This window comes from Macrobrachium rosenbergii, chromosome 33, assembly GCF_040412425.1.
Source record: "Macrobrachium rosenbergii isolate ZJJX-2024 chromosome 33, ASM4041242v1, whole genome shotgun sequence".
NCBI lineage: Eukaryota > Metazoa > Arthropoda > Malacostraca > Decapoda > Palaemonidae > Macrobrachium > Macrobrachium rosenbergii.
The window spans coordinates 8,990,147-9,005,000 of record NC_089773.1 but is presented as its reverse complement, the minus strand read 5'-3'; the positions used below and the strand labels follow the sequence as shown (position 1 = coordinate 9,005,000).

Here is a 14,854-nt window from a genome sequence, read left to right as displayed (position 1 = left end):
TCCTTTTATAGTCTAGACATGGTTCATTTTTTATTTATTTGTCCTTTTATAATTTAGACATAAATCATTTTTTCATTTATCCTTTTATAATCTTCTAGAATTATTATTTTTTTATTTATCCTTTTATAATCTTCTAGACATAATTCATTTTTTTATTTATCCTTTTATAATCTACTAGACATAATTAATTTATTTATTTATTCTTTTTTAATCTTCTTTACATAATTCATTTTTTTATTGATCCTTTTATAATCTAGACATGGTTCATTTTTTTATTTATCCTCTTATAGTCTAGACATAATTCATTTTTTTATTTATCATTTTATAATCTCTACATTTTATTCTCGCCTTGTCCAGAAAATATGATGACCAGTCACGTGGAATCGTTTATTCGGTATCATTTCTTTTTTGAAAAAAAAAACGAAAAATGAATTATGTCTTTAAGATTGCAAAAGGATGAATACAGTAACTGAATCATGTTTAGATCATAAAGGATTGTCTAGAAGACTGAAAGAGTTACATTTTCAAGATTTGAAATTAGATGTTCATACAGAAACAATGTTCCCACCTGGAAAATGTACCTGATTGTGGTTTTAATCGACAAAACACAACAAAATTGATAGATCTTGCTTAATAGACTGCGCCATAAACCGCGAGAGAGAGAGAGAGAGAGAGAGAGAGAGAGAGAGAGAGAGAGAGAGAGAGAGAGAGAGAGAGAGAGAATGAAGAGTGTACTGTACCTCCGTTCATATTCTCTTTCTTCCATCTTACTTTCCTCAACCCTCTCCTAACAATTGTTTTCATACTGCAATTGCGAGGTTTTCCTCCTGTTACGCCTTTCAGACCTTCTGTACTGTTAGTTTCCCTTTCAGCGCTGAAATGCCCTCATAGGTCCCAACGCCTGGCCTTTGGCCTAAATTTTGATATTCCAATTCGAATTCTGACACACGTACAAAAACACGTTTCAGAGGAAACAATTCTTTCGTTATCAGAAAAAGGCTCCAGTTCACTAGCACATGTTCAGAACATCAGAATATAATTACAAGAAGTTGAAATCCCTTCAGATATCAAGCAGAAATAAAAGTTTTGTGTGTACGAGCGTAGAATATGGTAAGGAAACCAGAAACATGTAAAGGCCTGTACAGAAAGTACGAACTCAAAATACAAGAGCTCAGATGTTTGTTCTGAATTGTGTTGCGACAACACACCCAGCCAACTCTGTTCAAAATGTACGACGATTAGAGAGAATAACATTACCGTTTGGTGGTTTAGCTAACGGCCTGTTTCTCCGTAGGGGGCTTAGTGTCGTCTGTGCACATCATGCGGTGCACTGTAGGCATTACTTAAGGTTCTTTGCAGCGTCCCTTCGACCCCTAGTTGTAACATTCATATTCTCTTTCTTCCATTTTACTTTCCACACTTTCCTGACAGTTGATTCTCAGTGCAACTGCGAGGTTTTCCTCCTGTTACACCTTCCAAACCTTTTTACGGATCTTACCTAGATGGTGACCCTAAGGGTTTTCGGGGGTCGTTATCTAGGACTAATATTTCTTGGGGGTCATTGTCTTTATGATATTTATAATCTTTAGTTTATGTTTTCACGTTAACCCCCAACAGGCTTGTACTAAACACGCCTCAAAGGTGGATACATACCGGGTTCAAACCCTTGGGGGTCACTATCTAGGAAAGACTCAGTTTCACTGTCAATTTCCCTTTCAGCACTGAATGACCTCATAGGTCCCATCGCTTTGCCTTTGGCCTAAGCTTTCCATTCCAGCGGTTGGGCCGCTTTCGAAGTAAGTTCAGTCTTTGGATGTGTAGAAATAGGATGATTAATAACCGCTCTCCAGGGGATAAATTGCTGCAGACTGTAATAATGACATTGACGATGATTGATTTCATTTCTGTTTGCAACAGATTTTCCGCATGTTTTCCCTAGAGAAGCATTAATACTCACACCTTGAGACGGGGGATTTTGCGATGTCTTTTTGCAAAGTGGGAATTCTTTTTATATTATGTTTTTGTTAGGGGGAATTATTGTAATGCGTTGCCCAACTACTGAAATTGTTCGCTTGCCTGGTCGGTAACAGTGTCGTAAGCTTCAGAGGCGCTGCCCGGGAAAACTCTAATTAACAACCTATAAACTCTCTCTCTCTCTCTCTCTCTCTCTCTCTCTCTCTCTCTCTCTCTCTCTCTCTCTCTCTCTCTCAGGAATTATTGCATTCCGTTGCTCAACTCCTCCTGTGAATTGGACGGTAACAGTGTTGTATGCTTCTCATAGGCACGTATTACCTTCGTCCTCTCTCTCTCTCTCTCTCTCTCTCTCTCTCTCTCTCTCTCTCTCTCTCTCTCTCTCTCTCTCTCTCTCTCTCACACACAGACTACGGACACAATGAATGTTTGGCTTAATCAACCACATCCGAACATAACAACAGTTGGGGAAGTTGAGATGAAGTCTCGTACCAGCTGGGAATTCCCTAATTAGGGCTGAGGCCTCTATTGATGGTCAATTGTTTCCGTTTAGACCCACAATGGGCGTGTTTCATGGCTGCGGCGTTGCTTGGCGTTTCTCTAAACAAGTCCGTAAGCGAATCGGAAGCACGAACAAGTACCTAAGCAAGCCACGGTTAGCGATGTCACTTTGTTTTTCGTGCGAGCAGCTGAGAGAACTTGCGAGACGTGCCTCGAGAATTGGCCTTCCTTCTCGCGTTGCCGTCAGTGCGCCTCAAGAGATGAGCTGTAGGCGTGACCTTAAGGGTCTTTGCAGCGTCCCTTCCCTAGGCCCCTAGCTGCTGAAACCTCTTTCATTTCTTTTACTGTGCCTCCGTTCATATTCTCTTTCTTCCATCTTAATTTCCACCTCGCCTAACAATTGGTTCATAGTGCAACTGCGAGGTTTTCCTCCCGTTACACCTTTCAAACCTTTTACTCTCAATTTTCCTATCAGCGCTGAATGACCTCATAGGTCCCAGCGCTTGGCCTTGGGCCTAAATTCTGTATTGTATTTAATTCAAATGAAGCTCCTCCGAAGTTAAGGTAATTAACCTAGAGAAGGAAACGCATGTCTTTGGTGGCAATTAATGAAGGTAATATGGAAGGAGGTCCAGTAAAAAGAATGAAAGGTGTTGCAGCTAGGGGCCAAAGGAAGGCACGCTGCAAAGAACCTTAAGTAATGCCTACAGTGCACCGCATGAGGTGCACTGACGGCACTACCTCACTGCGGGGGCCATTACTAATCGTCGACTACCGAGGTCCTGTTTCTCCTACAGCGGATTTTTCGGTGAACGAAAAAAATTAAAACATTTTAATCTATTTATTTGTTTATTTGTTAATTTGTTTTTTTCTTTTCTGATTTGATCTCTTTCTGTATTTCCCTTTACCTTCAAATGAACACCACAATATTCTTTGGATGCTTGTGTTTGACGTCAGTGGCCCCTGTGGTGGGCTTGTTCCATATGGATAGGGTTCATCTTCTGAATAATAATAATAATAATAATAATAATAATAATAATAATAATAATAATAATAATAATAATAATAATAATCTCAAGCATTCAATCTATTTTCTGTCACCTCTTTCAAATGAACACCTTAATATTCTTTGGAAGCTTCTTCAATTCCAAGTCAGTGGCGCCTGTCGTGGGCTCGTTCCATATGAATCAGGTTCAGCTCATAAATAATAATAGTAATAATAATAATAATAATAATAATAATAATAATAATAATAATAATAATAATAATATTGCCGCCATTGCTCCATACCTTTACGTATACGAATCAACACATTCTCTCTCTCTCTCTCTCTCTCTCTCTCTCTCTCTCTCTCTCTCTCTCGTCTCGAATGAAGGAGACGTCCCCTTGTGGTCGTGGCGGAGAGGGCATGAGCGAATCCGGAAGAGGACACTAGCGGGGGAACGGAAGGTGGATGGGGTACCGCCCCACCAGAGCAGCGCCCTAATAAGATGACGACGACGAGGCTAGAGGTCTCTCTCTCTCTCTCTCTCTCTCTCTCTCTCTCTCTCTCTCTCTCTCTCTCTCTCTCTCTCCTTTCATCACCAATTATCCTCGTTATCAAAATTAATAGCTCCTGCCTCTTTCTTCCCCATCTATTGAATGACGCAACCATTGTATTTTTTTTTATTATTTTTTTTTTTTTCTTTCCGTTTTTTCTGGAAACTCCTATTGTATACAACCCTTGAAGAAAAATGCTTCGGCCTGAGTGACGTCACAATGTGTGTGTGTTTGTGAGTAGCGTCCTGCACCTTCGTTCGCTCAAGTTTTGTAGTTTTTCTTGATTCGCTTTTTGTCTTGATTCATTTTTTTGTCTTGATTCATTTTTTTGTTTTTATGTCCCGAGGTGGATGAATAACTGAAGCGTCGCTTACATCGTTAAAGGGGAAACTAATAATAATATTCATAAAAGAAAATATTTTAAAAATCCTCGTAGTAGAGCGAGTCTTTAAATGGAGAAAAAAGTCCACAGGTATGTCTGGGTACAGATATATTTAAATAAAGCTTTCGGGAATCTGTTCGATTCCCATTTTCAGTCTGATTGAGAATGGGAATCGAACAGATTCCCGACAGCTGTTTTCTGCGGAGGTTCATTTTTAAATAGTTGTTCCCATACATAACCGTGGATTCTCCCCAAAAAATATTAATAATAAGAGTCAGAGTACGATGGTAACTGAAATCGTACCAGGATTGAGACTTGAATAAATTTATTATTATTATTATTATTATTATTATTATTATTATTATTATTATTATTATTATTTACTCTGTGACATGTATAGTATATTCATCTGAAATAAAACTACCCAAGTTTGCAACCTGGTTTCCTCTCCGAGAATGACAGGTATCGGTGAGTTACTTGCAGAATGCAGTAACCTAGAAAAATCAATTATCAGAAAATTAGAGAAAACTCCATACAAACTGAATGCCGCTGATGAAACTATCACCTTCAACACCACGTGTTTAAAAGAGGGTCTACTACCTATTTATAATAATAATAATAATAATAATAATAATAATAATAATAATAATAATAATAATAATAATAATAATTTATACCCCGTAAAATTGTTATATCTGGCCTTAGATCAACATGGAAGAGTAGAAACAGGTTGACTGACTTTAAGTCTGGAATTGGTACTCCAGAAGAAAAGTTTTAGTTGACTGATTAAAATTAAGTTATGATAGTGTTAGTATCAACAACATTGCACTTGCAACTCAGATCGCCCTGGACTCTACTTATCAGCGGCACAAAGCTGGCGTCGCCTCTGTTCGATGTTGGCCGGATATCATAGACCCGTCCTCATAATGTCACCAGATATATACGGAAATTCATTTAGAAATTCATTTAGTTTTCTCAGCTTGTGAGTCTCGAAGAATTCGTTCCACTGTTTCGTTGTACATAACATCGAATTCTTTTTCATACCAGGTATTGATCATGTAGTGAATGCGTTGCAATGACGACAGAGATTGAAAATTGGTTGTTTATTGCCGTTCTGTCAACAGGAACGCCAATTGGGATCTAGGTTAGCTAGTTCAGCATACCGTTCAGTTACATTTTTATCTATTTATTTATTAATTTGGCAATTTTTTTCTGTATTTCTTAATTCTGTATTTCTTATTACCATCTGTTAATTTGTAATGAGCACCGTATTCTGTGAGGAGCTTAAATTTCATGTCTGTGGCCCCTGTCGTGGAATGTTCCATATGAATAGGGCCATCTCCTGAATAATAATAATAATAATAATAATAATAATAATAATAATAATAATAATAATAATAATAATAATAATAATAATAAGGGAATATGCCAGTGGAAACTGTACCCACAATCACAGGAACACTAGGCACGATCCCAAGATCCCTGAAAGGGAATCTGGAAAAACTAGATGCCGAAGTATCTCCAGGACTCATGCAGAAGAGTGAGTGTGCTACTAGAAACAGCGCACATAGTGAGAAAAGTGATGGACTCCTAAAGAGGCAGGATGCAACCCGAACCCCTATAAAACCACCCAGTCGAATAGGATGACTGTGATAGACCAAAAAAAAAAATAATGATATAATAATAATCTAATTTCAACAAAACGTAATACATGGGAGGATCGTGGAAACTAAAGGTATATAAATAAAAATGTTTGTAGATGAAAGCTTGATGTAAAAACAAATGAAGCGGATATTTAGAAGTCAAAATTCACCTGCTGTTAACCGTATTTTTAGAGTAATTTTAGAACCATTTCTTGGACAAAATAGATGCGTCACGAACTCTGAATCGAAGGAAGCGCTCAATATTTTTCAAACGCCATCTGATCGAAACAGCTGTACTGAGGATGACATTGAATTTCATTTTAATGTCAATTTAAACAAAAAATAAGCCGAAGTTTCTTCGGCGCAATCGAGTTTTCTGTACAGCCGCTACAGCGTATAATCAAGGCCACCGAAAATAGATCTATCTTTCGTAGGTCTCGGTTTAATGCTGTATGAGCCGCGGCCCACCAAACCTTAACTGGTGGTGGGATGTCCTATATCGTTGCCGGAAGCACGGTTATGTCTAACTTTAACCTTGAATGAAATAGAAATTAGTGAGGCTAGAGGGCTGCAATTTGGTATGTTGGATGACTGGAGAGTGGATGATCAACATACCAATTTGCAGCCCTCTAGCTCAGTAGTTTTTAAGATCTGTACCCTTCTGCTCCAAGCTGCAACCTCTTTCATTCCTTTTTACTGTACCTCCTTTCATATTCTCTTTCTTCCATCTTACTTTCCGCAACCCTCTCCTAACAATTGTTTCATTGTGCAACTGCTTTGAGGTTTTCCTCCCGTTACGCTTTTGAAACCACCTTTGTTCTCAATTTTTCTTTCAGCGCTGAATGACCTCATAGGTCCCAACGCCTGGCCTTTGGCCTAAATTTTATATTCCAGAATATACGTTACATCCTTTCCAGATTCCAGAGCACTTTTTGGGTGTGACTCAATCGCCCTTTCGTTTCCTGCCATGGAAACACGCTTTTCGAAAGTCAGTTCAATGAAGGTTTCAGTTTTCTGTAAAAGAAAACTATTGTGCCGGCTTTGTCTGTCCGTCCGCGCTCTTTCTGTCCGCCCTCAGATCTTAAAAACTACCAAGGCTAGAGGGCTATAAATTGGTATGTTGGCCATCCACCCTCCAATCGTCAACCATACCAAATTGCAGCCCTCTAGCCTCACTAATTTTTATTTCATTCAAGGTTAAAGTTAGCCATAATCGTGCTTCTGGCAACGACATAGGATAGGCCACCACGGGGCCGTGATTAAAGTTTCATAGGCCTCGGCTCATACAGCATTTATACCGGGACCACCGAAAGATAGATCTATTTTCGGTGGCCTTGATTATACGCCGTAGCGGCTGTACAGAAAACTCGATTGCGCCGAAGAAACTTCGGCGCATTTTTTACTTGTTACTTTTGTTGTCTCTTATCAAAGAGAGCTTGAACAAACAGCCTATTGCATGGTTACGCGGTTGCTGTTGTTTTTTATTGAACTGAGCAGCAAGTAAGCGCTGTTACGTGTCATCAATAAATATCAGTCGGTGGTGTTCAGATAATGTGAGTTACAGTAATCCATGAATTGGATTTAAGCCTTTAATTAACTGTTTATACTTCCCTAAAATGAAAAACTGCAGTATCTGCAGAATTTTCGAAATTGAGATATGCCACCTATTGGAAACAAGTAGCCTTTTTGAAAGATATTAAGGCAGTTAGGAAGGGTATTTGAATTATTGTCAGCTGGAAATTTAGGTTAAGCACAATACCATCATTTTATTCTCGAAAGCTTTTAGCACCATTTTTCCCAATACATCTGTAGATGTAGGTTGTATTAACCATTACAAATTCAGAGTTTGTTCCTTTTCTAGCTTTGTGTGTGTGTGTTTGTGAAAACGCCTGCTAAATCTCCCCTCATTTATCACCATTTCTCATAATATGTCTGTAGATGTAGGATATAGTTAATACAGAGTCTAAGCTGGTTCATTCTTTAACTTAGTTTGTGTGTGTTTGTGTGTTTGTGGAAACACCTGCTAAATCTCCCCACATTTACCAGCATTTCCTATGATTTAGGACATTGTTAATAATTACAAATTCTGAGCTGGATCTTGCTTTACCTTTGTTTGTTTGTTTGTTTGCTGAATTACCCCCTCATTTCCCCGCCACAGGTGTGGTTCCAGAACCGGAGGGCCAAATGGCGCAAGCAGACCCGAATGCAGTTCGTCCAGGACGCCTGGAGGCTCCGCTACCTGGGATTATCGCCTCCTGCTTGGCTCACTCGCTCCCAGACGCCGGCTGGGCCCGCAAGCCCTCCTCAAGGGGGGCGGAGCCAAGCCCCCTTGCCGTCTCCTCCCCTCCCCGTGCCGCCGTGCTCCGCCTCCGATACACAAGTGGGGGCGGGAGGGGGAGGAGAAAGGGGCGGGGACAGATCGCTGAGCTCCGCCCCTCGAACGGCGTCCCCTGCTTCCACACCGCCGACGGATCTCTCCACCGCCGACAGGCTGGCCGTAGCAACGAGGTGGGTTCCGAGAAGACACAAAAAATTATTATTTATTTATTTAATTATCTCTCGAATCTCTTATCTGATCTCCCAGGCTGCTCGCAAGGTCGGGAGACCATGCTGGCATAAGGCCAGCTTATTATAAATACAAAGTGGAATATTCCAGGGCGCGTCGCTAAGCGATGGAAAAAACACACATCCATTTTGAGTGAGGATTTCATTACAGGTTTATTAAATCTCAAATGACGTTTTTCTCGAGATATATAATATCTTATCAAGGACTTGAGAGAATAAGGGTATGTTTTTGGCAGGTGGATTATGTTTATATATATATATATATATATATATATATATATATATATATATATATATATATATATATATATATATATATATATATATATATATATATATATATATATATATATATATATATATAATTTATATATATATACACACACGTGTATGCACAGTATGTCTGTGTTGATGTGCATAGATATATGGGCACAGCGAAATATACACAGCCATGTCAAATTTACTATACCTATATTTTCTTTTATTGATCAATAACTTTAATGAGCTATACAATAATGCCAAATTCATTTATTAGGGTTCGCTTTCCGCTGCGTTGCCAAATGACAGTTTTCTGTACGGCCAGATCTTGGAGAGAGAGAGAGAGAGAGAGAGAGAGAGAGAGAGAGAGAGAGTCTTCGAATACCATATCACAGATTAATCTCTAAAATTTATACTAAAGACAGCATAGAAAATAATGCTCTCTCTCTCTCTCTCTCTCTCTCTCTCTCTCTCTCTCTCTCTCTCTCTCTCTGTGTGGCGTGCGCGCGGGCGTTTCTGCGCGCATGCGTTAAAGTTGACAAAATGAATGAAGATCTAATTCCAGAAATAGGAAGAGATTTAGTAACGAGAATCATCTTCAGTAGCTACTTATTATTATTATTATTATTATTATTATTATTATTATTATTATTATTATTATTATTATTATTATTCAAATTGAAGAACCCAAATGAACAAGTCCCAAGGTGTTGTCTTGATTTGAAAGAATATTAAGCAACATTTGAAAGAAGCAACATTGGGTAAAGGGAAATGCAGAAGGGAGAAATCATTTATTAAAAAAAATAAATTAACAAATTAGTAAACAAATAGATAAAAATGAAAGTTATTAAAATACCAGGAGAATTGTTTTAGGATAGCAATGCGTTGTATCCTCGCTTGAACTTTTGAATTTCCAAGTGCACGACATCCTCAGTATAGGGAGACTGTTCCACAGTCCAGTGGTGTGAGGAATAAAGGACCTCTGGAACTGGGGAGTTCGACAGCGAGTATCCCAACATATTAGATCCGACACCTCGATCAGACTCTCACGTGACAATTACATAATAAACACTTGATCCACAAACCCTCTTCTCTAAATCCTGTCTGTTAATCTCCTTCTCTGGTAAGCCCTATACTAGTAATGTTTTGCCCCTGTGATTCTTATATTCATCCTTATCATCTTAATCCCAATACAAAGAAACAAAATAATATCCCTTTCGCCCTCGCCTTTCGAACCTTTCCCTCATCCAGATTTACCTTACACACCCAGGTCAGCCACTCAACCATACTTCCACCAGTTTAACAAAGCATGTCATGTATCATCTCATCAGCTTGTGATGCCTTTCCATTCTTCAGTCTCTGAATTTCCTTCCCTACATCCTCAATAGTCACTTTTACACATTCTCAAATTTACACTAACTGCTTCCAATCTTTTATCATCCTGGCACCAATAACCTAGGTGTTGTGATGCCAGTTTTAGTAACCATAAATCAATCAGTCAGTCTCTTATAATCCAGGTCTGTCTACCTTTTATCCTTCTTGTTCAGCAGCTCTTCAGATACGTTTGGCTGTGCATTTGTTCATACGTAACTGTTTGTGTATGTGTGTAAATTATAGATCATTCTTCAACGGTATGTTTCATGGATTGACAGCTGAACTGTGGGTTTTCAAACATAAGGGAGAACTGAGCTAAAAGGCAGACTGTAGTAGAGTTCGGAATCACACATGTCCAACCGGATGACTGGTTTCTGAAATCAGTAAGAAACAACTTTTCATTATTTATTGCAACCAGCCCCATTTTAGCATAACCCTTATGAAGGAACAACAAAATGCAATCGTGGCCTTCAATGTCTTTAAATATTACTGCACATCTCATTTGTATACTAACGAGGAACTTACTTTGTCGTTTCATCAGCCTCGGGGCGGCTGCGGCTTCCTTGAGATGGCGAGGAGAAGAACACGTTGGGTGTCTAGGGCCAGGCCTTTGTCCCTGCATCACGCACGCCCCTCTGCACGACCACCCACTTCTGCCACGCCTCCCTCTGCCTCTTCATCTCCACGCGACTCAGGTGAGTTTTGCGACAGGTGGTGTTTGTTGCAATGAGGCGTACATACCCTTACTTTTGTTACCAGTTGTACTCACTTTGGTAATCTGCAGTTTCGTTATAAAGGTGTTACAGTTCCCTGGGGTTCATTTTCTTCTTTCATTTTCCTCTTGCTTTATTGTCATTTTTTCCTTTTTCTTATTTTCCTTGAGAATGGTGTGATTTCCTAGCTTTAACAAATGAAGAACACAATTTTGTTCACCTGATATTTGATTTACCTGCTGTATGTTGACTGATTATTTAGATTTGACTTGAAGAGATGGTGTCATGGGAACGTCCTCCTTTTGTGTGAAGCTACTGATTGCTTCAGGAGAGAGAGAGAGAGAGAGAGAGAGAGAGAGAGAGAGAGAGAGAGAGAGAGAGAGAATGTAATGTCTTTTGCCTTATTTTACATGTTGACTCGTTCGTCGGTCGCCATATTCAGTCTTCTTAGCTCTCCCTTTTCTCAGGCCGGAAGTCGTCCCTCGTCGCCTGAGAAACGACCCCTTTCCAAGGACCTGTTCGAGGTCAGCAAGGCGCCCCCGGCAGTCGCAGCGACCACAGCAGCAGCAGCAGGAAACAATGACGACAACGACGAAGAACTGACCGTGACCCCGGAGAGCGACGACGACCTGACCCCAACCGACCTTTCCGCCGCAAGCACCAGTAACCCTTCCTCCTCCTCCTCCTCCTCCCTCGTCCCCAAATAAATCGTATCTCTGATGACTCTCGAGGAAAGACATCTTTTCGCCTGGACCACCCACGCGCTCACTCACCAGTCTTCTCTGCTCCCGTCTGATACGAGTGACTGCGATTGTACCTCGCTTTTCTTTGCTGCTGTCGTTCAGAAATATCTTTTGCTGGAAAATGTGGAGCGTTGTTACAAACAGGTCTTCAGTTTTGATTTGATTTGGCCATATAGAAATTAAGTTTTTATTGTTTTTCACGAGATCTAATCATTATCATGGGCATTTTAATGATTCCTATCTGTTTGTATAATGTTCTCTTGTACGCATTTTGTATGTCCTAACTGTTAAGTTTTTTTAAATGTTTGAGCTGTATAATGACCCACGTTTTTTGTCTGTCTCAAGAGAAATCATTCCAAGAGAAAAACGTTTTTGTGATTTCATCATATGATTCCTCAACTTTCCAGTGCTTGCAAATTTGCAATCTTTTACAATTCTCCGTCAGTTATCCTTCTGTTGTCCAGTGCTACAAACATATTTTCCGTTTCCCAGTCCTTTCATGATAAGCTGTTGAAGCTTGCTAGAATAACCAAAGATGTCACATTCTCACTAGTATTTAAGGAAATTCGTTTATGAATGACAACGGAACTTTCTACCATCATACTGTACATAGTAGATCACAGAGTGGTGGAAATCTTAGCCTGAACTGTTTTACAAAAGTCAGAGTTGAAGTTTGGTGGTTTCAGTCCTCCCACAGGCTGTTACCTCTCGGTTGGACTTCAGCAGGGTAACCCCAACCCCACACCATGACGTCACTCATGGCAGTAACCATCCGGTAGACAGTCTCACTCTCCGCCCCTTGACGGGGAGCGGAACGCTGGTCCCCGAGATCACGAGGCCAACACGTTACCAACTGTACTCATAGTCGGACGCAGTATTGTAAGCCTGTGAAAAATGGTGACAATCAGTGACTGTAATTTGGACGCCCACCTGTCTCTCAGACTTGGAAACCCCCAAAAAAGTGTCCTCGTACATTGGTTGGACAACTATACTCTTAGAGCTACGCTGCACTGGCGCAGCAGTCTCGCTCAAGATGTTGATCAGATGATCGAGGGACCTCTCGTCTTTCTTTGTATCCCTGGACAATAAAACGTGTGAACAGTTTAGGCCGACAGAACGCGCTGTAATCTCTTAGTCTGTCTGTTTTCATTCAACGTCTCTCCATTTGTTTGCTTATGGCGTATAGCGTTCCGTATGTGGAATACCCGTAGAAGTTGATAGATACAACTGATAACTGTCTCTCTAACAAGTCGTATAAAGCACTTTCTGTTGTTTTATTATCCTTTGAAGTTGAGTAACCAGCATGGTGGTTGCTTGATGTCCTTTTCAATTCCGTCGTGCATCAAGATAGGTTCTTTTACTTGATGCAAGACAATCTTCCTTTGTGGAAATTTTATGGAAGACGCTTCTGGGTGATGTTGGTTGAGATAAAAAAGACAAAGTGTGGACAGATTATGTTGTTATTATATGAAGATGAACCTTATTCATGTGGAACAAGCCCACAGGGTCCATTGACTTGCAGTTCAAGCTTCCAAAGAATATAGAGTTCATTAGGGAGAAGTAACAGGAGGTAAACGGAAATGCAGAAAGGAGAGCTCTCACTTATTAAAAAAGGAAAAAAAATAATAACAAATAGATAAAATATGTAAGCAGATTATTAAAATGCAAGGAGAATTCTATCACGGTAGCAATGTATTGCATCTTCGCTTGAACTTCTGAAGTTCCAACTGCACGGTAACCTCAATAGGGAGATTGTTCCACAGTCCAACAGTGTGAGGAATAAAGGACCTCTGGACGAGGCACATTTACTGCATACTGGTGCTGCTGTTCAACAAATCTGGTCGCTCTCGGCAGGAAAAGAGCTTTGTGCTTGAGCGTATAAGTGGCGAGTTCGTGCTTGCATTAACTATACGACCAGGCAACTAATTGCCTGCTGTCATTTTAATTCAAGAAGAACTTGATTTGAGGCATATCTGCTTTTAAGAACTAAGTGTTCTATGGTTCTACAATATCCAAAATCAACTTCGTCCATGATTTAGTGAAGTAAAAGCTTTGTAAGATGACGGATTCTTTTATCAAATGGCTCCAAGAAAGATGCTATACTGATCTGTGGTTGAAAAGAGCACCTTTTGGGAAAACCTTGATGCCATGGGCAAGGGCTTGAAATTCGTTTCCACAGCTACTAAAGTGTGGAGGGTAGTCTCATGGTCTATAGATTAAAATAATCTTTAGATCTTTGGTAGCCTTTGTCCTTGGAAATTTTCACTCCGACATTCCGTAGGTTTCAAAGACCTAAAATCGGCAGCCAAAGTTCATGAGTAATTTCACCAACTTCTGATCTCTCGCTAGTATCGAAACTGAGATATTCACCCTAAAATACGGCGGCAGTATAAAATAAAATATTCTGAAGATAAAATCGAAATTCTGACGTATGGCCACTTCGACTCGATTAAAGCTATAAGTATTTTAATCAGTAATTACGCAGAAGCAGCACATTCCACCTGCCAACAACACCAGCTGTCCTCCATCGCCAAATTTGGATGCACCATGTGACTTGTACCCAGCAGGAAAAACCCAGTGGCAGACGCAATGCCCAGAATAGAAATTAACTTAATTACCTGAATTTAGTTGGGGATGAAATACAATGAGCTTGGCGATGCCAAACTCTGAGACCCCAAAATCAGGGCCTATTGCCTATCCAAAGTAAATCTATTCTGGGAAGATGTCCTCTTCAGCAACACTAGATGGTGTGAGAAACTCACACCAGCCGATCTCACCCCTTGTGCCAGCCACTCTTCAGAAGAAAGTGATTGACCTCATTCGTGGGCTCTGCCGGCCCTCGGAGGCAACAACCAATTTAGTAAAACAAAAATTTATGTGGCATAGTGCCAAAAGGGATAAGAAACCGTTGGCCAAACAATGGCCTAGCCAAACCAACACAATAACCTGTCCGTAAGAGATCGGCCATCACTGAACTTCTACAATCCAGATGTCATTTTGGCCAACTCTACAACAACATACTAGGGAGCCCCCTCCCCGCTTCCCTCTACACCTGTCTGAAAGCTCCAGATGCACTGTCACAGCTATACTATGGCCCGAAGCTACACCAACGTTAGATGGACCTTACGCGCATGTGTCAAGGCGATCCTTGGCTGCTATAGGTCA

General features: G+C 40.2%; 1 protein-coding gene across 1 annotated transcript in view; it reads left to right on the top strand.

Annotated features, from left to right (window-relative positions):
- The window catches only part of LOC136855898 (dorsal root ganglia homeobox protein-like), a 41,016-nt gene extending 28,063 nt beyond the window's left edge, over nucleotides 1–12,953 (top strand). The window contains exons 3-5 of the mRNA XM_067133338.1: nucleotides 8,195–8,544; nucleotides 10,775–10,928; nucleotides 11,414–12,953. Coding sequence (XP_066989439.1) covers nucleotides 8,195–8,544; nucleotides 10,775–10,928; nucleotides 11,414–11,653 — 744 coding nt within the window. The 3' untranslated portion in view covers nucleotides 11,654–12,953. The remainder of the gene's footprint in view (nucleotides 1–8,194; nucleotides 8,545–10,774; nucleotides 10,929–11,413) is intronic.
- Nucleotides 12,954–14,854: the final 1,901 nt, after the last annotated feature.